Here is a 23,211-nt window from a genome sequence, read left to right as displayed (position 1 = left end):
TCTGCAAGTAAGTCAGGTATTTGCCGATTACAGTGCTTGTTCTGATCTCTTAGCTTTGGTAGTTGATTCACATTGGTTAAATTTCTGAATAAAATTTTAATTTAGTGCCAATGTGATTTCTGCTAACCATTGTCCACTTTTTTTTATCATAAGTTACTTATTTAATTCAGGATTGATTTGTTTCAATTGTATGGCAAGCTCTTTTCTCATTATTTGGTTAAAATTGTTTTTTTTATACCTTTGCTCTAACAAGTCATAGTCTGAGTATACACAGATTCTGAGATTACTCCCATATCAATGAGTCTTTTTCCATCTGTTAAAACATATTAAATTTCTTTGTTTTTGGTGATTTTAAAAAACTTGCCACATATAGTATAACAGTAAATTTTGGGAAGAAGGAATTCATGATATAGAAGTGTGAGATTTCTGTATAGTCTCTAGAAATCTATCTTATTCCTCCTTCCTTGATCCATGCTTTCCAATAGATTTACCACTATTTTAACCTGTTTTACCTATGACCACATAGCAATGTATATTTAAAAATACATAGGACATATCACAATGTAGAACTACTTTGTTTTAAATATCCTGAATCATAGCAAAGGATGGGGACACATGGACTAAGTCACCTGCTTGGTTCTGGGATATAAATCAGTTAATGTTGACTGTGGTTGAGAAATAAAGTAGGCAACACATGTTTGTTGTACCCAAGTTATTTTGATCAATGCTTCTTTATGCATAACATTGAGTTATTTCAACAACAGTCACATGCAGCAGTTGACTTTACAGGTCAAGACTTAATAGAGAGATAAGTAATCATTATCCTAGTGCTGTGGGATAGCTAGGTGGCAGAGTGGATAGCTTGCCAGGCCTAGAGTCAAGAAAACTCATCTTTGTGAGTTCAAATCCGGCCTCAGATACTAGCTGTGTGACCCTGGGCAAGTCACTTAATCCTGTTTGCTTCAGTTTACTCTTCTATAAAATGATCCAGAGAAGGAAATGGCAAACTACTGTAGTATGTCTGCCAAGAAAATTCCCAAATGGGGTCACAGAGAGTCAGACACGACTGAAAACTGAATGACAAAAATAGTGCTGTAGGGCTGGAAGAAATCTTAGAGGTCATCTCATCCAACTCCTTAATTTTACAAATGAGGACACTGAATCCCTGGAAAGGGAAGTGATTTACCTGTGATCACACCATTATTAATAGCAGATTGGAGGATTTGAAGCAGCTCAAGTCTGAAGCCAGCTAAGTCACAGGCTCAATGAGGAAAAAGAAATCTATTTGTTCCTCCCTGCTTATCCTAAGTGACAAACAATTCTAGGAAAACTTGTACTCAGAAAGGAGATACTGAGTGTGTTCTCTTGCTTATTAATACCCAGAATTCCATGTCTGTTCTGAGCTCTACTGGAACCTATCTGGTGTTTGAGCATTAAGAGTAAGGCTAAATGTATTTTCCTTTCTCCCTATGTCTTCATCGCTGGTTCTGAGAAGATTACCATAAAGTAACTCACAAGGAGAACAAACCTCTATTTTTTAATGAATCATCTATCAGATATATATATAATATGCAATCTTTGGTGCCTGGGGAACTAGACATTTGGGATTTCCTTTTGTGGGTACTGAGTCATGTCTTTTGATTCTGACTTATTTTGAAAATTGTTTCATATGGTTTCTTTCTTAATCGAGTGTATTTATTTATTTAATGCTCATTCCCCCCCCCCCCCCCCCCCAGGATATCCTGTGAAAGCTCCTGAACGTGTTTACAGGTTGCCCAATACTAATAACACAGCCACTCCAGCCATATTCATCAGTCAGTTCTCCAGCTTGTTGACTTGAAGAAAAATACAAATTAAGAACCTATTCAATGCCACATTTTTTAGGGGGGATGGGGGGAGGAAATTGATTTACATTCCTTTTTAGTTTCTTTTTCTCTCTGAGGACAAGAAATCAGCAGCCGCCTATTATAATTTTTCAGCAGACACTGATGAGAAATGTCCATTTTACAGAGCCTGAGAATCTGGTATCCAGCAAATCACCGCCTAAAAGGGAAGATGTGAAGGTAATTATTTTCCTATTGCTTCTCTTTTGCCAATATTCAGCCTGAGTAGCTGAAACAAGAAAATTGGCATTTGAAAAATATTCTCCAGGTCATAATGAACAACTATTGAGAAACTCCCACAATTACATTAAAAATAGTTTAAAATTCTTTTTTCATTGAAATAAGAATCCTGATCCCTCATAATAAAATCAAATTATCCTTCTGGGTTGTCTCCTAGGGAAGATAATGCAGATAATTCCCCCCAAATAAAGTTGTCCCTTGAAGACAAGTGTTTGCTAGCAATGTCATTAAAAATGAGTTTAAATCATGAAAGTCCTTTTTAAGGACAAAATAATCTGTGGAAAGCTTTAGGATATCATTGTATCCCCCAGGATATCATCCCTTTCATGCTTTCAGCTCTTAAATATGAGTACTTAAATTCAACCCATCCAGATGTGTCCCAGGCTGATTTTGTGTTTACACATGATGTTATACTAGTAACCTGTTTTCAAATAATATTTTCTGAAGTGGTTTATCCAGGTTCCAAAATGCAGGAATAATTATAGTGCTAGTATTTTAATTTATAGTTGTATGTAAATGGCATGGGAAAAATCTGTCTGGTTTTTTTTCCCCAGTGCTTCACAGATCCTGTGGTGCAGCCAACTGAAAATGAAGATCTGGACTTTGGTAGGTACTTAAATGTCCCTTCTCATTGTTTTAATCAGTGCTGGTATACAGTTTTGGTTTATAATAGTTCCACATTTGTTTTTGTTGTTGTTCAGTCGTCTTTCAGTCATGTCCAGCTCTTTGTGACCCCATTTTGGGGTTTCCTTGGCAAAGATGCTGGAGTGGTTTTCCATTTCCTTTTCCAGCTCATTTTACAGATGAGGAAACTGAGGCACACAGGGTTAAGTGACTTGTTCAGGGTCCAGAGAATCAGATTAACAGAGGGTATTAACAGAGAGGGACTCTGTATGGGATATGCAGCCCTTTCTTCTGACCCCCACCCTGGTACATTTTTATGTCTGGCATCACTTACAGTGAACTTTTATCAGGGCTTTCTCCTTATGTCCCTGGATACTTAAGGCTGCTTATTGACAGCAAAGATAGAAGCTCTCTGCCCTTCATAAGAGGGCTCCTGAATAAGTTATGGGATGTCTGCTCTGGACATTTGAAACAAATATTGGTCTCCTTTATAAACTGGGTGCCAGATGCTTAGGAAGTGGGGCCATGTCCGTGCTCAGACCTGGCCAGACTATGGAGATTGCAGTCTGCTTAGGAGAATCCTGGTTTAAACACTTTCCATGCCTTTTCTTGCTATCTCTTTCCTCTAGGTACTTTCTGTTTCTTTCCCCCACCTCTTCCCCTGCTTTTCCAGGGTCCTGTTGAGAGGCCTGAATGGGACCTATGAAGCTGTCTATGAATTGGAGGTGTTGGCTAATAACTAACCCCAATTGCCTGGGTACCAAAATGTGTGAACAGTTAGCTTTGTGGCAGGATATGGTTGGATATGACTGAAGAATTCTGTAAATATATAAGCAAATGTAAGATAGGCTCTTGCTTTTTTATTCATTAATAAAAACAGGGGGCCAAAATCCAGTCAACAAATTTCTTTGGACTAGATGAAGACCTGAATGACAGCAACAAAAGCCATCCTCCTCCGGTCCATTTCTAGTAACCAGCGAGGGGAGCTGAGAGTAGTGACCAGGGTGAGTCAGTAGCTAAGGTGGGAGGAACTTCCACTAATGAGACACTCAGAGTACAGCAAAACAGGGAGGTTCACTTGAAGCTACGTGAGTGCCTGAGGGCACTTGGCGAATTTGGCAGACATGTTGGTAAAAAAAAAATCAGTTCGGAAATCATAAAGTACAAAGCAGAACAGAAAGGAAGTACACACACAGCGGTGGTTAACTCAGCTGCTAGTCCTTGGCCATCAGCCATCAGAAGCAACTTGGAGATTTCATTCTTCATGAGTTGCCATAGTAATTAGAGCAGGACTCAGATTGGCACCAAAAGGGAAAAAATGTGTATTTCAATATTTTTGCTCTTTGGGATGGAAAGAATCATTTATTCATGGGGACATATAGTGAAGAGGGAAAGGAAAGCAAATGGTCCAAATATATGCCTGTCATGGATCACTGGTTCTTGAAGCATCGTTCTTACTCACAGGTACAGGATGTGTAATCTGTAAATTCCATCATGCTCCAAGGAATGGTAGTTTTAAGGAGTGTTTACCAAGACACATGAGGGAGGGTGATGTTTATTTGTGAAAAAGATGAAGTTATGAGTTGTTTTTCGATTTGGACCTATATAAGTGACTGTGTTTTCATAACAGTTTCCATGTATTCGATAATAACTAGCATATATTTTAGAAACTATTTGCTATGATGTATTCTGCATTTTGCACAATGCTTGGCACATTGTAAATGCATAATGATTTTTTAAGTCTTTGTCTAATTCTTTGTCATCAGTAACAGCCTCTCAAAGATAGACTGAAATGAGAGACTTAAGAGAGGTGATAAGGGCCCACAGCATATATGTGTGACATTAATCCTTTGACTAATGAGGGAAGGAAAGAAACAAACATGTACCTACTATGTGCCAGCATTGCACTAAGTGTTTTAGAAATATTACTTCATTTGATTCTCACAACTCTGGGAAGTAAGTGCTATTATTACCCACATTTTATAGTTAAGAACACTGAGACAGACAGTAGTTAAGTAATTTGCTCAGGATCACACAGCTCAGAAGTGTCTGAGGCTGGATTTAAATTCAGGTCTTCTTGCCTCCAGGAGTAGCACCCTATCCATTTGTACCATCTATCTGCCTCCAATAAGAAAGATGCAATATCTTCTTGTGATGACATCTTTTTTGGTAGCAAATGTAAACTGTTGATATTTGAAGATTTCTCCATCCCCACCCCCAACCCCACCCCAAATAGGTAAAGAGGAAGCCTGGCATAATGAATAAAGGAAATACAGTGGTGGGAAGATAAAAAGCAAAGATCAAGTCTAAAAAAAGTGAACAAAAGAAATGTATTATTTAGGAAATTAACCGGAATATTTGGAAACTTTATTGATTTGATTTGAATCCTAGTTGCAAAGAAAGATGAATGTTCCCTTCTCCTCCTTCCTTAAAAACCCCAACTTGAATCTCTTGTGCTCTCAAGATCTCATCCCACTTCTCCCCTTTTCATAAACCCTAAGAAAAGCAGTCTACACTTGTTGATTCTACTTCCTCATTCACTTCTTAACCCTTTGCAATTGGACTTCTCACCCTACCACCCAGTGGGAGCCGCTTTCTCTGAAGTTACCCACTAACTCTCAGTGACTGAATTGGATGACTTTTTCCTCAGTCCTTTGCCTCCAGTGCAGTTTTGGACACTGTTGACCAACCTCTATTCTTGGATACTTTCTCTTCTCCTGGTTTTCTTCCTACCTCTCTGACAATTCCTCTATCTCCTCTGCCAGGCGACTATTCGTGTCTTATTCTGTATCAAACCATTCCCTCCTCCTGACTCCAGGCTCATTCCTGGGCCCTTTTTTTCTGTCTTTCTATACCCTCTCTCATTGATCTTATCGGCTCCTATGGGGTCAATTATCTCCTCTATGCAGGTGACTCCCATATCACATGTTTCACCCCAATCCATCCCTGAGATTCTGAACTCCATCCCATATCATTAATTATCTTATCTGCTTGGGTACCTCCATCTGGATGTCCAGTGCACTTCTCAAACACAGTGTCTGAAGTGGAACTCATCCCTTCCTCTAGTCCCCTTTCTGACTTCTTCTTTCGAACTTTCCTCTGTCTGTTAAAGGCATGACCTCCCCTCTAGTCATTGAGTTTACAAACTTGGAGTAATCCTTGACTATTTGCTATCCTTTACTTCTATGTAATCAACCATTGAATTTTGTCATTTTTACCTTGCCAACGTCTTCTGCATTTTGCATTTCCTCTCTCTTATATAGGAGCTCACTTATATACATCTGTCCTTTTCTCTCTTACACAAGCATTGTCCTAGTTCAGGCCCTCATCACTTCTTGCCCAAATGATTGCGAATGTTTCCTAAGCTCCTTAAAGCACAAGCCTGACCATGTCACTCCTTTGCTCAGGAGTCTTCTGTGGCTCCCTGTTGCTACTAGGATAAAATCTTTACTCTATTGAGAATTTAAAATCCTTTACAGTCTTGTTCAAGTCTATGTTTCTAGGTTTCTAATTTTTTAGGTTCCATCTTACCAAACAAGCCTACTTTGTTCCATAGACTCATTATTGCATTTTTCTAGGCTCCACACTTTGGAACCCTTAGCTTCAAGGCCCAACTCAGGTGCCACCTTCTAAGAAAAGTATTTCCTGATCCTCTTTATTTTTAGGAAGGAAGGAACTAAGCATTTATTAAGTATTTACTATGTGTCAGGCACTGTGCTAAATGCTTTAAATATTATTTCATTTGATCCTCACAAAAACCTTGGTAGTCATTTGCTTTTATTATTCCCATTTTATAGTTGATTAAATTGAGGCAGATGAGTAAGGTTAAGTGACTTGTCCAAGGTCATTTAACTATTGAACTCAGATCTTTCTGACTCCAGGCCCAGTGCTCCATCTACTGTTACCACCTAACCACTCTTTTAGTTCTATCATTCTTTAAATCACATTGTAGCTATTTGTTCAAATGCTTTGAGTCCCTTTTCCCCTAGACAATATAAATGTGCTTCAGGGTCCTATTTTTTGGCTTTTGTCTTTACATCACCAGCACAGAGCCTTGTTCATAGTAGTTGATTAGTAAGCACTTATTTAATTGAATAGAGCAATGAATCTTCGGTGAATTAAGGTTTATGTAATGTGGTTCTCATAGATAATCACAGTATGTCAGTGTGAATTACTGCATGGTGAGGAAATGCTATTTGGAGTGGGCAGGGGAAGGGCAAGGGGTAAGTACAGAACAGTTGATTTTAGAGAGCATAGACTAAAATTGTTCCTAACTGTGATTTTTCTGCTACAAACTTCTTGGCTGAAAAATGTTTTTGATTTACTTAGGTCTAGAAAATAAATACAGTAAGATGAGAGTTGTTGCCTGGATGAGTGTTGTTGGCTAATTGATTTAATTGTCCAACACCCACTTTTGTTGTATGTGAAGTTGAAGACAGGGAAGAAGAATTAAGATTCATGATAACATGCAGTGGCCTAAAAAGAAGGAAAGCCAAAGAATCTCATGTGCATGTTTGACTTTTTCTATTAGGGGAGCATGAGACCAATGCCAGGAGTGTGTAGTTAGACCAGAAGAGAGAAAATGGCATGATTCATCAGTCTGGTATTAATAATAATAACATATTTATAGAGTATTTGAGTATACTTTCCTAATAAGAGAAAGAGAGAGAGACAGAGACAGACAAAGAGAGAGAGAGAGAGAGAGAGAGAGAGAGAGAGAGCTCAAATACTCTATAAATATGTTATTATTATTAATAAGAGGAGGAGGAATAAAGAGATAGAGAGTAAGGTGGTTAATTATTGTCATTGTTTTTAACAGATGAGGAAGTTGAAGTTCTTAAAGGTTAGTGACTTGCCCAGGGTCACATAGCTAGTGTCTGAGGTAGAATCCGAACCTCAGGGCTCCTGACTCCAAGTCTCCCATTCCTGGATAGTTTAGGCCAGGGGTAGGGAACCTGCAGCCTAAAGGCCACATATGGCCCTCTAGGTCTTCAAGTATAGCCCTTTGATTGAATCCAAACTTCACATAACAAAGCCCCTTGATAAAAGGATTTGTTCTGTAAAACTTGAACTCAGTCAAAAGACCATACCCAAGGATCTAGGAGACCACGTGTGGCCTTATGGCTACAGGTTCCTCACCCCTGAAGGTGTTTAGGCCATCATGGATGAATATGCCTGTAGCAATTTCTTCATGGATGGTAAACAGAGGCATATAGGGTGCTCTGTCCGTGAACTATAGTTGTATCTCATTGCCTTATACCAATTAAAACTTTAAAGTTGTATAAACATGATGCCATCCACAGAGGCTCACCACAAGTATCATTTAAAAAACTTTTCATGATGCTAACATTAAGCAGATTTTATAGAGTGGTTTGGTTTATACATGTGGCTTGAATCAGACTGCACCAACTTCCTTTTTATTCCCTATGCCATCAAAACTTTGTGTGATTAATTATAGATAATACAGAGCAGAACACTTCTGTTAGTTGTTTGAACTGGGAATAGGTTTTAGGGGCACCAAGGAGAAAACTGAATATAAAGCTAAAACTAGAGAGACAAAAACACCCTGACCACATGTCAAGAAAAGCTATCAGACTTATAGGGAAGAAATGGAGACAGAAACACACAACAGGATGTAATGCTCTTCACATTGTAGAACTTAGAAAACACAAATGTTTCTTTGTTTTAGGCACAAGCAAGAGAAAAATATCCTCCAAACAGGAAGAATTTTTTTTAAGTGAAGGGAAGTTTATAGAAAATAATTGGAAGAAAACCCCCAGGTGAAACAGCCATGTAATACAAAAGACCATGTAATAACAGTTGTACAAGTATTAATAATCATAATGAGAATAATGAGAAACAGGTCAAATTATACAAAATAGATTTGCAGTTTCATGTGCAATCATCTTTTTTTCATTATATTGTGTCATGGAAATGATTGTTTCATTCGATAAATTTTAAAAAGCCCCAAATAATAAACAGTTCACATTTCTATAGTATTTTAATTTTATTTATAACTGTTAGAATCAGGTAAAATTTTTATTCCCAATTTTCAGGTGAGAAAACTGAGGCTCAGAGAACTTACTTTACTTGTGTAGGATCACATGACTAACCAATATCAGAGTCCAGATTTTGGTCCAGATTTCTCTTGACTCTGGGTCCAGTACTAATCTACTCTTCCCCACTGCCTGGAATGTTGGGTCTGCAGAAGAAAGTTTGAGTCAGTCATTTTCTACATTTTTCTACATTTATCTGACAGTTGTAACATAGGGGAATGAACTTCAGAGAAAGTCTGAGGAGTGGTGATAATGGAAAGCATTTATAATTTGGCATATAATCAAGTAAACAAGCCTAATTAGGTCACATTTTTTCTCTTGTATTAAAATAATGTTTGTAGAAGTAATGAAAAACTATAAAAATTTCTAAAAGTCTTGTTCTCAATCTCCCATGAAAATGGTTTCCTTATTTCTCTAATCATGGTTAGAACCTAAAGTTTATTAGATCTGAAGCTCCTACTGGGTTCCTTATTTTGGTAATTATGGTTCAGATTCCTAGGAATTTATTCAATCTTAATCTATAGGACCTGGTGCATTGGGTTTTAGTTTTTATCTAATGATTTCCCACAGAGCCATCACTAGGAATTTTTTAACTTGTGGTAAAAAAAAGGCATGGGGAGGGGTGACAATGTTTCAAGGTGAACTCACCCACTCATCTATATTGGTGTCTTGAGACAAAACCCCATTCACCCTATATGGGTTCTGGCTCTGCTTACACAGGTGCCTAGACTGAAATCTAAAAAGCATTACTTAGTAGGTTTTTATTTTTAAAGGCAAGGGTAAAAATCCACAAAACCCAAGTTCAAATCTTATTTTCCTAGGAGATAATATTTTCACACTTAATTGTTTACCTGTCTTTTCTTTGTGCCCCAGTCTATAGAAGCTTCCACTGGATTCTCAACTTTTTGACCTCAGCTGGCCCTGCTTAGCAAACTAAAATTTACCAAGGACTAGTTTGGGGAGAAATCCCCCATTAAAGACCACTGGAAATGCAGTGTAATATGTGCAAATTCTGGGTGAAATTTTCTTCCTTCTGTTCATTTTAAGTTGATTTCCTTGTTTTGGTTGGTGAGACTCTTAAAAAACTTTTTTTTGGTAGAAATGCTGACTTACTGGAACTGTTCTGGGCATCATGAAGCACAATTTTGTTCTTTTATTATAAGTGTTCTGCTTTTTTATATTTACTGTGGCTTCATTGTTTGGGGGAAATATCCTTCTTGTGGAATGAGCACAAAACATCTTTGAACTAGATACTTGGGATATATTGGAAAGCATTTACCGAATGAGTTGAGAGAATATCTGATGTAGATGAATCAAATAAACCAAACAGTTCTGAGTCAGGCTAGTCTGGGACTTCTGTCTTATACTGTGGGGCCAACTTCTCTTGGTCATAACAAAGAATATGTTATATTATAGGCACCGGGGCTACAGCTCTGCTTGATGTTCTGATGGATATAGAGCTTTGCCTTTTGGGCACTTGTTAATGTATTTCATTACTGAGCATATTCTGGGGAGGGGGGGCAGAGCCAAGATGGCAGCATAGAAGCAGGAAAACTCTGTGAGCTGTCCCCAAAACCACCTTAAACACCTATAAAATATGACACTAAACAATCTTTAGAGCTACAGAACCCCTAAAGTGACAGAGAGAATAAAATCTTTTGTTAGATCACCAGCAGCTGTGGCAGTTTCCAGAATTATCAACCCATAAATGCCAAAGACAAAGTAAAAGGTCCATGTAGAACTCTGTTGGAACTGGGGCGGGGGGCAGGGTAGAATGGCATGGTCTGGCCCCTGCTCCCTGGGGCAAGAAGTAGTGGAAGTGTGGTGACCCTGGAGCCGCCACCGTGTGGCTGCTTCTGAGCTCCTAGTCTGCAGATCATAGGGAGAACAAGCAACCATTCTGAGGGGTAATCTCTCTTGCTTTAACCTACTTGGATCTGGATTACTGTCTTGGGTGGAGGTCCTGGGGTGTGTGACCAGGTGCCAGAGCCTGTGGAAGCTTCTGAGAGGGTGCCCAACTAACAGCTCTGGCAGCTGCAAAAACCCCAGTGATTTGGGACAAAGCTCTCCTCTATGGAAGCAGAGTTCTACTATGGTAGAAAGCTGAAAAGTCAAGTAATTGAGTGGCAACATGAGCAAGCAAAGGAAGCAAAGCAAGCACAGCAGTCAAACCTTAGATTCCTTTTTTGGGGACGAAAAGGATCAAAGGATGGGATGGGAGGAAGATAACAAAGTCAGAACTTCTGCACCAAAAGCCTCCAAGAAAAATGTGAACTGATTACAGGCCGTGGAGGAGCTCAAGAAGGATTTTGAAAATCGAATAAGAGAAATGGGGGAAAAATTAGGATGAGAAATGAGAAAAATGCAAGAAAATCATGAAAAGAGAATCAACAACCTGACTGAAGAAAATAACACCGTAAAAAATAGACTAACTCAAATGACAAAAGAGGCCCAAAAAGCCAGTGTGGAGAAGAATGCCTTAAAAAGCTGAATTTGCCAGATGGAAAAAGAATTTCAAAAACTCACTGAAGAGAATAATTCCTTCAGAATTAGATTGGAGCAAATGGAAGCTAATGATTTTATGAGAAATCAAGATACTATCAAACAGATCCAAACAAATGGAAAAATAGAAGACAATGTGAAACATCTCATTGGAAAAACTACTAACCTGGAAAATAGATCCAGGAGAGATAAATTTAAAAATTATTGGACTACCTAAAATCCATGATCAAAAAAAGAACCTAGAAATCATCCTTCAAGATATTCTCAAGGAAAATTGTCCTGATATTCTAGAACCAGAGGGCAAAAAAGAAATGTAAAGAATTCGCCAATCACCTCTTGAAAAAGATCCCTAAAAGAAAACTCCTAGGAATATTATAGCCAAGTTCTGGAGTTCCCAGATCAAGGAGAAAATATTACAAGCAGCCAAGAAGAAACAATTTGAATATTGTAGAAACACAATCAGGATAACACAAGATCAAGCTGCTTCTTCATTTAGGGATTGAAGGGCTGGGAATATGATATTCCAGAGGTCAAAGGGGCTAGGATTAAAACCAAGAATCACCTACCCAGCAAAACTGAGTATAATGTTTCTGGGGAAAATATGGTCATTCAATGAAATAGAGGACTTTCAAGCATTCTTGATGACAAAACCAGAGTTGAATAGAAAATTTGACATTCAAATACAAGAAGCAAGAGAAGCATGAGAAGGTAAACAGGGAAAAGAAATCATAAGAACTTATTAAAGTTGAACTATTTACATTCCTGCATGGAAAAATGGTAATTGTAACTTATGAAACTTTTCTCAGTATGAGGATAATTGAAGGGAATATAAATATAGGAGGATGTATGTGCATATGAATACATATGTGAGTATATGTATATATGTGTACAGGTATACATAGACAGAGAGCACAGGATCAATTGAATAGGAAAGGATGATATTTAAAAAATAAAATTAAGAGGTGAGAGGAATATAATGAGAGGAGATAGGGAGAGACAGAATAGGGTAAATTACCTTATATAAAAGAGGCAAGGGAAAACTGTTTCAGTGGAGGGGAAGAACAGGAAGGCAAAAGGGAATGGGTCAACCTTACTCACATTGAATTTGGCTTAAGGAGGGAATAACATTCACACTAAATTGGGCATCTTATCCTACAGGAAAGTAGCAGGGAGGGGATGAGGATGACAGAAGATGACAGAAGGGAGGGCAGATTGGGGGGGGGAGGGTAGTTAGAAGCACACACTTGAAAAGGGACAGAGTCAAAGTAGAAAATAGAACAAGTGGGCGGCGGGATAGGATGGAAGGAAATATATGTCTTTCACAATATATCCACTATGGAAATATTTTGCATAACTATATATGTACAACCTATATTGAATCGCTTATCTTCCCAGTAAGCATGGGAGACGAGGGAAGAGGGAAAGAATCTGGAATTCAAAGTTTTAAAATCAAATGTTAAAAAAATTATTATTTTTTTATATGCACTGGGAAATAATATATACAGAGACTGGGTTATGGAGATCCATCTTACCCTGTTGGAAAGTCAGAGGAGGAATGGGGGAGGATATAAGAGAGAGCAGATTGGGGGAGAGGGTATTCAGTGGGATCACTGTTCTGGGGTGGTGGGCAGGGGAAAGATGGGGAGAAAATTTGTAACTCAAAATTTTGTGGAAATTAATGTCTAAACTAAAAATAAGCATAAAATTTAGTAATTTTTTTAAAAATGAGAATATTCTGAAATATTATTGATAAGTGGTTGACTTTAGAACTAGAATTTTATAACTCACTTCAGTTCAACTCAAGAAGCACTTTTTGAGTACCTGTTATGTGTTGGGCAGCTAGGCGGCTCAGTGGATAGAATATTGGGCTTGGATTCAGGAAGACCTGAGTTGAAATCCGGCTTCAGATACTTCCTATCTCTGTGACCCTAGGCAAGTTATTTAACTCTGTTTGCCTCAGTTTTCTCGTGTAAAATTAATTGGAGAAGAAAATGGCAAACCCCTGCAGCATCTCTGCCAAGAAAACACCAAATAGGGTTGTGAAGAATTAGATGTGAGTGAATAACACAAGTGTTGGGCATTATGGTAGATACAAAGACAATACACAGTCCCTTTCCTCAAGGAGCTTATATTCTGCTTTGGGTGAAAGGACATCTTGATCTCTATTTTTATCAAAGAACTAACCTATAAGGCATATTTGCACAGTTGGCATTTTGGTAACTGCCACAAAAGTGAGGCCCAGCCCTTGCACATGCAAATGTACACATAGACCCACACACAGAGACACAGATACAGACACCCCCCACCCAACAACAGATAAATGAAAATAACACCTGTTGTGTCTTATTGCACTGGCAGTATAAATGTGGTTTGGCTTATGTTGTGTGTGCCGGACTAATGATGGGTCCTTGTAAAATAATTCCTTCATTTGCCTTTATTGAGGCTCCTGATAAGTTTGAGGACAGAGAAAAGTTGCATAGTGAGTTATCTTGATTTATTCTCATAAGAGATTTTTTATAGTAAGAAATTGATTCTGATTTATTTTCATTGATAATGATAGAATGAATGGAAGTCCATTTCAACTCAGCTTAAACTATTGGTATCATTCCCTTAACATTTTTGAGAGATATGGAAAGTAGGCCTGACTTAAAAAAAAGGCTTTCCTTAAAAAAAACCCCTCAATTATTTGGGCCTTACTTGGATTAAAAGACTGAAGAATAACCATAGCAAGAGAAAAAAAATCTCAATACTAAATAACTGCTATTGGGGGGCTATTTTTGATCTTTCTCCCCTCCCCCTTCTTTTCTATTTTTTTTGAAAAACAGGATTTATCTAAGAAATCATTGATTTCAGGCTGTGTCAGTGGAGAGAATTTCCACACCAGGAATTTACTTCACTGATAAAATTACAGCTCCTTTGTGAGTTCATGTCTATTTTTTTCCTCATTAAAAATGAGGTCTCCACTGGATAGCTTTATATGGCTATCACATGCACTAGGCTGGGCCTCAGATGTAGTTACATACAGAACCAAGGCAGCCAATGATAGAACCCTGAGCAGGAAATTATCTGTTGTTTTCTTCCAGCTTGTAAATGGGTAGAAAAAGAAAGCAAGGGAAAGAGTGAAACTGAGGATACCTGCAACTTGTGTTGAGCTGTTGGGGCAAGTTCTCTATTTTTTTTTTGTTTTGCTTTTTGGAGGGCAATTGGGGTTAAGTGACTTGCCCAAGGTCACATGGCTAGTTTTTTTGTTAAGTGTTTGAGGCTGGATTTGAACTCAGGTCCTCCTGACTCCAGGGCTGCTGCTTTACTCACTGTGCCACCTAGCCGCCCCCTAGGTTTTTAATGGTGATTAAAATGTGTTCTTTAAATCAAAAATATGTCACAAAGTTGTCATTGTCTCCTAACATGCCTCAGAGTCAGGGAAAAATAGATTTCACATCCTAACATCCCAATGAATGTGGAAAGAATTTTTTATATCATCTAGTCAAATTCCCTCATTTTTCAATTGAGGAAACTGAGACCCAGAGAAGTAAGTAACTTGCTCAAGGTCAAATAATCAGTATTAAACACCTACTATGTGCCAGATGCTTGATAGGTTCTGGGGATACACTTAAGTAGTAAGTAGAAAATTCAAGATCTGAACCCAGGTCCTTTGACTCCACATCTACTGCTCTGACCACATTGCCCTCATCTCACATAATTGACATCACTGCTCAGAAAATTATCGGTCACATAGCACATTTCATACCTGATTCATTCCATGGGGTGATTTTATTATCTTTTGTATCATCTTCCTTTCTCTCCTTCTTCTACCCTGACACATATATAGATTGACTCATGCTAAATGAGTGATACAAGATTACATCTGGGCTCTTAAAACTTGCCTTCTCATGTAATTCTCACGTACAATTTCCACCTTCAAAATAACTCCATTCATTCATCCCCCATCTATCAAGTACCTACAATGTGGTAGACACCGCACCAAGTTGTTATGAATGCAGAGCCAAAAGGTAAGATTGTGTCTGCCCTCACGAAGATTATATTCTTTTGGCTTTTGTGAAATGAATACTCCCTTCCCTTAAAAAGGCCCTTTATTATGACATTCAAATTAATTTTTAAAATTGATGTCAAACTTATCTAAAGAAAAAATCTTAAGGTAAGTGTGGCTATTAGAATGTGAAATGAGAGTTTGAGGTATGAAAATAATTCCAGAAATCTTGTTTATGGAATTTGTGTTTAGAAACTTGGAATTTTATGAATAAACTTAGGCATCTTCTCATCTTTGATATCATGGTCAATCTAGGACTTTTGCGTACATGCATATGCAAGAACAATGTCTATGGAATTGCTGGGCAGCAATTTAGTTGACTATATAAGCTTATTTGCATGAGTTCAGACTTGCTCATTATTGACTGCCTTGTGGCTGAGCTCCAAAAAAGGATAGGCTCAATTAAAACTCTAGTTAGCATTCCTTCCAAAGCAGTGCAAGTACTCACAATTTATTGGGATAATTTTTCTTTGTCCTCAAGAGTGCCAAATTTGGAAGAAGGTTTTATTTCACACTGCTTCTCATTCTTAGGCTTAGCAAAGAAGTAAAAAGATTACTCACTAGATTTTAAGATTCCAGTAGAAATATGGAAATATATTTCATATGATTGTACATATGTAATCTATTTAAAATTCTGACCTTTTTGGCAAAGGGGGAGGGAGAAAATTTGGAACTCAATGTTTTTTTGGAGGGGGGAAGGCAAGGCAATTGGGGTTAAGTGACTTGCCTAAGGTCACACAGCTAGTAAGTGTATCAAGTGTCTGAGGTCAGATTTGAACTCAGTTCCTCCTGACTCCAGGGCCAGTACTCTATTCACTGTGCCACCTAGCTGCCCCTCAAAAATTTTTTATATGAATATTAAAATTATCTCCATCTGTGATTGGAAAAAATAAAATACTATTTAAAAATATCCCAGTAGAGAACTTTGTAGAGGTATTACATGCACTATGTGGGGCTTCAGATGTAGTTACATACAGAACAAGGGCAGACAATGAGAGAACCCTGAGGAAGAAATGAACTGTTGTTTTCTTATAACTTGTAAATGTGAAGAAAAAGAAGAAAAGGAAAATAGTGAAACTGAGGACACCTATAACTGGGGCTGAACTGCTGGGGCAAGTTGTCTGGGTTTTAGTACTTTTTGGGTGATTGTGCAGGTTGTCAATCAACTGAGATTTCTACTGATCTTCCTTTTGAAGTAAGACCTTCCTTTCCTCTGATTATTATTTAAAAGTTTAATTTGTTCCTTTCCTCTCCTGACCTCTCCTTTCCTCTCTTCCTATTTCTTGATTTATCTCTGCTACTGAACCTTTCCTTATAGTAAAGAAAAACAGGTAACCATAATGGACCAGGAAAACAACTGTCTTGACTCTGTATACAAATGGATGTACAGCTTTCCCTCTCCTCCACCTCTCTTACTGGAGGAGAGAAGTCTATTTTATCATCTGTTGTCTAGAACTGAGATTTGTCATTACAATTAATTTGATTTCCTTCCTCTCACTTCAGTAAGACCTTCTTAGTGGCAACAGCCTTAAGGGTGTATTTTGTGAAGAACAATTCAATTATCTTTGCAAATGTAATGGAATAATAAAATGGCTAAAGGTCTTAGTTTCCTCAAGGTAACTTGGAAATTTCACATAATTTAGTATTTTAAAAAATTCAATTGGGGTCATGAACTATAGCTGAATTCTGCCTACTCAATTCAATTGAAAACATAATGTGTTTATTAAGTCCTTCCTCTGTGTAGAGAGCTATGCTAAGTGCTACTGGAAGTTATGAAGTTTAAATAAGGCATTAGAAAGTCTCATACATAGAAAACTATCTACCTTGTGGGTTACCACCCTATGGACTTAAAGAGACCAGGTTCAATTTTGAAGGATTGTAGGAAGGTTTACATTTTGATTCCACCCATAGTTTACTTGAGGAAATTTACTCACTCTTGAGGAAATCTTCAAAGATAGCTCATGTCTAGACTTTTATGGATGGAGGAGAGAGTGGGGTTTATGACTTTAAGCAGCTCTGCCTCACTTAAATCCAATTCATGCTAAAGTCAAGACATCATTCTCGTGATGTCATTGGTTCTCTTCAAGAATGAAAGATGAATGGGGCAGCTAGGAGGCACAGTGAATAGAGCATCAGCCCTGGAATCAGGAGGACCTGAGTTCAAATCTGGATTCAGACAGTTAACACTTACTAGCTGTGTGACCTTGGGCAAGTCACTTAACCTCAATTGCCCTGCCTTTCCCCCTCCAAAAAAAAAAAGAATGAAGAACGAACAACAAGATATAGGTAAAAGGGTTTTTTTTTAAATAAATTAACTTTTTTTAAGCCATGAAGCCCCTGAGGCTAACTCCCTTTTCATCACCCCTCTTAAACCTCCTAAGAAGTTCCATGGCTGGCCCTTCACCCCATCCAGTTGATTATCACACGTGTCTCTGTAGTCCCACATTATTGGCTATGAATGCCAGTGGTCCTGCCTTCAGGGGAGTGAGGTACCTGCCTCTTAAGAGGCATCTTAGGCTTTACAGACTTCCAAGAATTCAGTAATTTCTGCCCACAACTAAAAGAGATAATTTCATCCTACATATAAGTCCATTTACAAAACAATTTTTACACTGAAAAGCTCTACATAAAATTCATCTGTATCTTTTTCACTTTTATTTTGACATTTTTTGTTCATGAAATTATAAGGTCTACTGACCTATTTTTGGTTCCATTCTGTGCTTTTAAAAATAGAAGCATACATGTCTTATGCTTATTAAACTTTGAGTTTAGGATTAATCTAAGATTGATTCCACGGTGGATAGAATAGTACACAAAGTGTGGGGGGCCTGGAGTCAGTAAGATTCATCCTTATAAGTTCAAATTTGGCCAGAGACACATCCTGTGTGACCCTGGGCAAGTCACTTAACCCTATTTGCCTCAGTATCTTATCTATAAAATGGGCTGGAGAAGGAAATGGCAAACCACTCCGGTGTCTTTGCTAAGAAAACCTCAAATGGGGTCACAAAGAGTCAAACACAACTGGAACAACTAAAGAACAATAACGAAAGATTGATTCCTAAGAGATCTGTTCTTTTGCAACTTTTGATCACTGCTCCCCCCACCCCCCAAAAAAAGATTTCTTTGGAAAAACAGGACAAAAGAGTTTATTATCAGATGCACTTTCATTAAAGAGTAAACTACCAAATGCAGTTGAATGAGGCTTGATTTCAGTTTGGGGTCATGGAGAAGAAGCACAGGAATGGAATGTTGGGATGGCTCTTTCGTGTTGCATTTCTGCCACTAACCAGCTAGGCAATTTTGAATACTTAATTTTTGGAGTCTCAGTTTCCTCATTTGTAAAATGAAAAACCTCAAGGAAAAGTTTACAAAGGCCCTTTAATCTTTCATTTTTGTTCCATTTCCCCCTCTTTGTTCTTCCATGAGGTTAAGAAAAATGCCTAGAGGGAAATGAAAACCTGGTTATGTTTTAAGTACCTTCTGGATTTTTATCCATTTAATTCTCCTTCTTAACTTGTAAACATGTTCTGAAAATCACCTACTTATGTACAATATAGAATGTATATAAAAAGGAATAGATTATGATACCTTCAGTTATAAGGGCACATGATTGTGTAAAGCTATTTAGTGAAGAGAGAGAACAGTTTATCACCATGCAGAATGAGCTAATCTCCCTTAATTAGATCATGACAAAGAAATTGGAAGAAGTTTGGTTGTAAGTGACATTCTCACTGTGCCCTGGAGAGCCAATAAGGCAGAGTGCTTAGAAAGTGCACTTAGACCAGGAGTCAGAAGACTAGGCTCAAGGCCCCATTCCGCTACTTCTTAGGCATGTATGTGACCTTGGCTAAGTCAGTTCAGCAAACTTTATTCCGTTCAAAAGGACTATGTACTGGTCACTGGTTGTTGTTATTATTGCTAATGTTCAGTTGATTCAATCATGTCTGACACTTTGTGACCCTGTGGACCATACTGCCCATGGAGTTTTCTTGGCAAAGATACTGGAATGGTTTGCCATTTTCTTCTCCAGTGGATTCAGGGAAAAAGAGGTGTGTCCAGGTGTGTCCAGGGTCACACAGCTAGTATTTTAATTCAGGTCTTCCTGTGTCTTGCCCCAGAACTCTTTCAACTGAGCCACCTAGCTTCCTCCTTGGCAGAAGTTAAGAGACTTGCCCAGGGTCACACAGCTAGTAAGTATCCAAGGCTGGATTTGAACTCAGGAAGGTAAGTCTTTCTGACTTCAGGCCCAGCACTTTATCCACTGAACCATCTAGCTACCCGTCACTGGTACAAAGTACAGAATGAATATCCCTGGCCCCATAGAACTTACATTCTACTAGAGAGATAAAACATGTATACAACATGTACCTAAGTTGGGCCTTGAAAGAAAAGAAAGAATTCAAAACGTGGTAATGAAGAAGCATAAGGGGAAGACTGACACAAATTCATGGAGACAGAGATTCTTAATTGATATGTCATTATATGAAACACAGTTATATATCACAAAGGAAGTTTGGGAAATTAACTTTACCTTTCTAGAGGCAGATAGGTGGCACAGTCAATAGAGTGCTGAACCTGGAATCAGAAAGACCTAAATTCAAATCTAGCCTCAGACAGTATCTGTGTAACTCTAGGCAAGTAATTTTTAACCATTGTCTGCCTCAGTTTCCTCAGTTGTAAAATGGGGACAATAATATCCACTACCTCCCAGGGTTGTTGTGAGCATCAAATGAGATAATATTCATAATGCATTTTACACAGTGTCTGACACAGAGCAAGCATTTAAATCCTCTTCCTTCCCTTTTCCTCTTCTTCCCTCTTTTCTTGGCCTGATTCCTTATTTGTAAACTTAGAGGGATCATTTCTAAATCCTTTTCATTTCTGATATTCTATGGTCCTATGGTACCAGCACTATCCATTGCTTTTATGATATTTAAATCTTTAGAAAATCTTAGTTGCAAAAATTCTGCTCAGGTGTTGAATCTGATCATTATGTAAGATTTTAATTACTTTTGGGCTCACGAAGACTCTTAGAGTAAAAATTTCCACTCTTAGAAAGTAGAGGAGCCAAAAGTCAGTGTTATTGGCAGTTGGTAATGTCACTGATCTGGATTATATTTTTTTTAACACTTGTAATTAATTTTTTTTAATATTTGAATATTTGATTTTAAAACTTTCAATCCCAGATTCATTCCCTTCCCCCCCCCGCCACCCACCCCCACTGGGGAGGCAAGCAGTTCAGTATAGGTTGTACATGTGTGACTAATGCAAAACAATAACATAGTAGATATATTGTAAAAGACTGACTACATTTCCCTCCCACCCGTTCTATTCTCTACTTTGATCCTGTCCCTTTTCAAAAGTGGGTGCTTCCAACTTCCCTCCCCCCCACCCTGCCCTCCCTCCCTTCATCCCCCCTCTCATCACCTCCCCCCCCCATTCTCCTGGAGGGTGAGATCCCCTATTTAGTGTGTATTTCCCTCCCTCCTCAAGACAGATTTAATAGGAATAAGGTTGACCCATTCCCTTCTGCCCTCCTATTCTTCCCCTCCAATGCAACCATTATCCCTTGCCTCTTCTGTATGAGATAGTTTGCCCTAATCTGTCTCTCCCCATCTCTTCTCATTATACTCCTCTCACCTCTCAATTTCACCTTTTAAGTATCATCCCTTCCTGTTAAATTGGTCCCGTGCCCTCTATCTATGTATACCTGTAAACGTATATACACACATTCACATATGTATTCATATGCCCGCATACCCTCATATAAAGACATATATATATATACATACATATATATATATATATATATATATCTAATCCCTTCAACTACTGAGAAAAGTTTCATAAGTTACAATTATTGTTTTTCCATGTAGGAATGTTAGTAGTTCAACTTTGATAAGTTTCTTATGATTTCTTTTCCCTGTTTACCTTCTCATGCTTCTCTTGCTTCTTGTATCTGAATGTCAAATTTTCTATTCAACTCTGGTTTTTTCAGAAAGAATGCCTGAAAGTCCTCTATTCCACTGAATGACCATATTTTCCCCTGAAATATGATACTCAGTTTTGCTGGGTAGGTGACTCTTGGTCTTAATCCCAGCTCCCTTGACCTCCGGAATATCACATTCCAAGCCCTTCGATCCCTCAGTGTAGAAGCTGCCAGATCCTGGGTTATCCTGATTGTGTTTCCACAATATTCAAATTGTTTCTTCCTGGCTGCTTGTAATATTCTCTCCTTAATCTGGGAATTCCAGAACCTGGCTATAATTCCTAGGAGTTTTCTTTTTGGGATCTTTTTCAGGAGGTGATCGGTGGATTCTTTCAACCTCTATTTTGCCCTCTCGTTCTAAAACATCAGGGCAGTTTTCTTTGAGAACTTCCTGGAGGATGCTTTCTAGGTTCTTACTTTGGTCATGGCTTTCAGGTAGTCCAATAATTTTTAAATTATCTCTCCTGGATCTATTTTGCAGGTCAGTGGTTTTTCCCATGAGATATTTCACATTGCCTTCTATTCTTTCATTTGTTTGGATCTGTTTGACAGCATCTTGATTTCTCATAAAGTCATTAGCTTCCATTTGCTCCAATCTAATTCTGAAGCAATGATTCTCCTCAGTGAGCTTTTGAGATTCTTTTTCCATCTGGCAAATTCGACTTTTTAAGGTATTCTTCTCCTCATTGCCTTTTTGAGCCTCCTTTGCCATTTGAGTCAGTCTGTTTTTTAAGGTATTATTTTCTTCAGTCAGGCTGTTGACTCTCATTTCATAATTTTCTGGCATTGTTCTCATTTCTCTTCCCAATTTTTCCTCCACTTCTCTTATCTGCTTCTTAAAGTCCTCTATGGCCTGTAACCAGCTTGTATTTTCCTTTGAAGCTTTTGGTGCAGGAGTTCTGACTTCACTGATTTCTTCCTGTTCCATGCCTTGCTCCTTCTTATCCCCAAAATAGGAGTGTAATGTTGGAGTCTTCTGTCTGCTTTGTTTCCTCTGCCTGCTCATTTTGCCTCTCAATTATTTGACTTTTGGGCTTTTTGCCACAGTAGGACTCTGCCACCAGACAGGGGAGTTTTCATCCCAAACGCTGGGGTTTTCTCAGCTGCCGGAGATATTAGATGGGTGCCCTCTCTGAGGTCTCCACATGCTCTGGCAAGCTGGACATACACCCCAGGACCTCCACCCTAGACTGCAATCCAGATCCAAGCAGGTTAAAGCAAGAGCGATGACCTCTCAGACTGGTGCTTGGTCCCCCTACACTCTGCAGGCCAGGAGCTGAAGCTGCCACATGGCACTGGCTGGCTGTGCTGGCATCTCAGCGGTTTCTCACCCCAGGGGTAAAAGCCACGCACTCCCACTTACTGGTCCCAAAGTCCAGACTGCACTGGCCTCTCACCTTGTCCTTCGCATCTATGTATTGATAAATCAGGAAACGGCCACAGCTGCTGCTGATCTGGAGTCCCTCTGGCTGGCGGCTGGTCAGGCCCGCCCTGGGGCAAAAGCCTCTCCTAGAGCGCTGTGCTGGCTGATTCCTGCCGGCCTGACGGGCTGTCCTCAGCGGGAGGTTAGCTTCTCTGTGTCATTATGTGGGTTCTGCAGCTCCAAAGTTTGTTTAGAGTCCCCCTTTTACATGGATTGGGGAGGGTGGAAGCCAGAGCCACGGGAAGGTCCTGCTTCTACTCCGCCATCTTGGCTCCCACTTGTAATTAATTTTATTGGGATGGAGAAGTCAGGGTGAAGAAACTCTCCTTATGAATGAGAATTTGAAATTATCCTACAAATTCCATCCTCTTTAAGGCCCAGTGCCCAGGCACTGAGGGGTTAAGTGATTTACCCACCCAGTTTGTTCAAAGGGCTAGATTTGTGCC

General features: G+C 38.7%; 1 protein-coding gene across 5 annotated transcripts in view; it reads left to right on the top strand.

Annotated features, from left to right (window-relative positions):
• Window positions 1–23,211, top strand: part of ARHGEF28 (Rho guanine nucleotide exchange factor 28) — a 397,204-nt gene that overhangs the window by 212,589 nt on the left and 161,404 nt on the right. For all 5 annotated transcript variants that reach the window (XM_069084950.1, XM_069084951.1, XM_069084948.1 and 2 more), the window contains exons 9-10: window positions 2,011–2,063; window positions 2,678–2,729. In XM_069084950.1, the coding sequence (XP_068941051.1) occupies window positions 2,011–2,063; window positions 2,678–2,729 (105 nt within the window). The remainder of the gene's footprint in view (window positions 1–2,010; window positions 2,064–2,677; window positions 2,730–23,211) is intronic.

The sequence above is a fragment of the Petaurus breviceps genome, unplaced genomic scaffold (genome assembly GCF_028583685.1).
Source record: "Petaurus breviceps papuanus isolate PSGF00001 unplaced genomic scaffold, PetGlider_PUasm1.0 175, whole genome shotgun sequence".
In the NCBI taxonomy this organism is placed as follows: Eukaryota; Metazoa; Chordata; class Mammalia; order Diprotodontia; family Petauridae; genus Petaurus; species Petaurus breviceps.
Note: the sequence above shows the minus strand (reverse complement) of the source record. Positions and strands in the feature narration are given on the sequence as shown.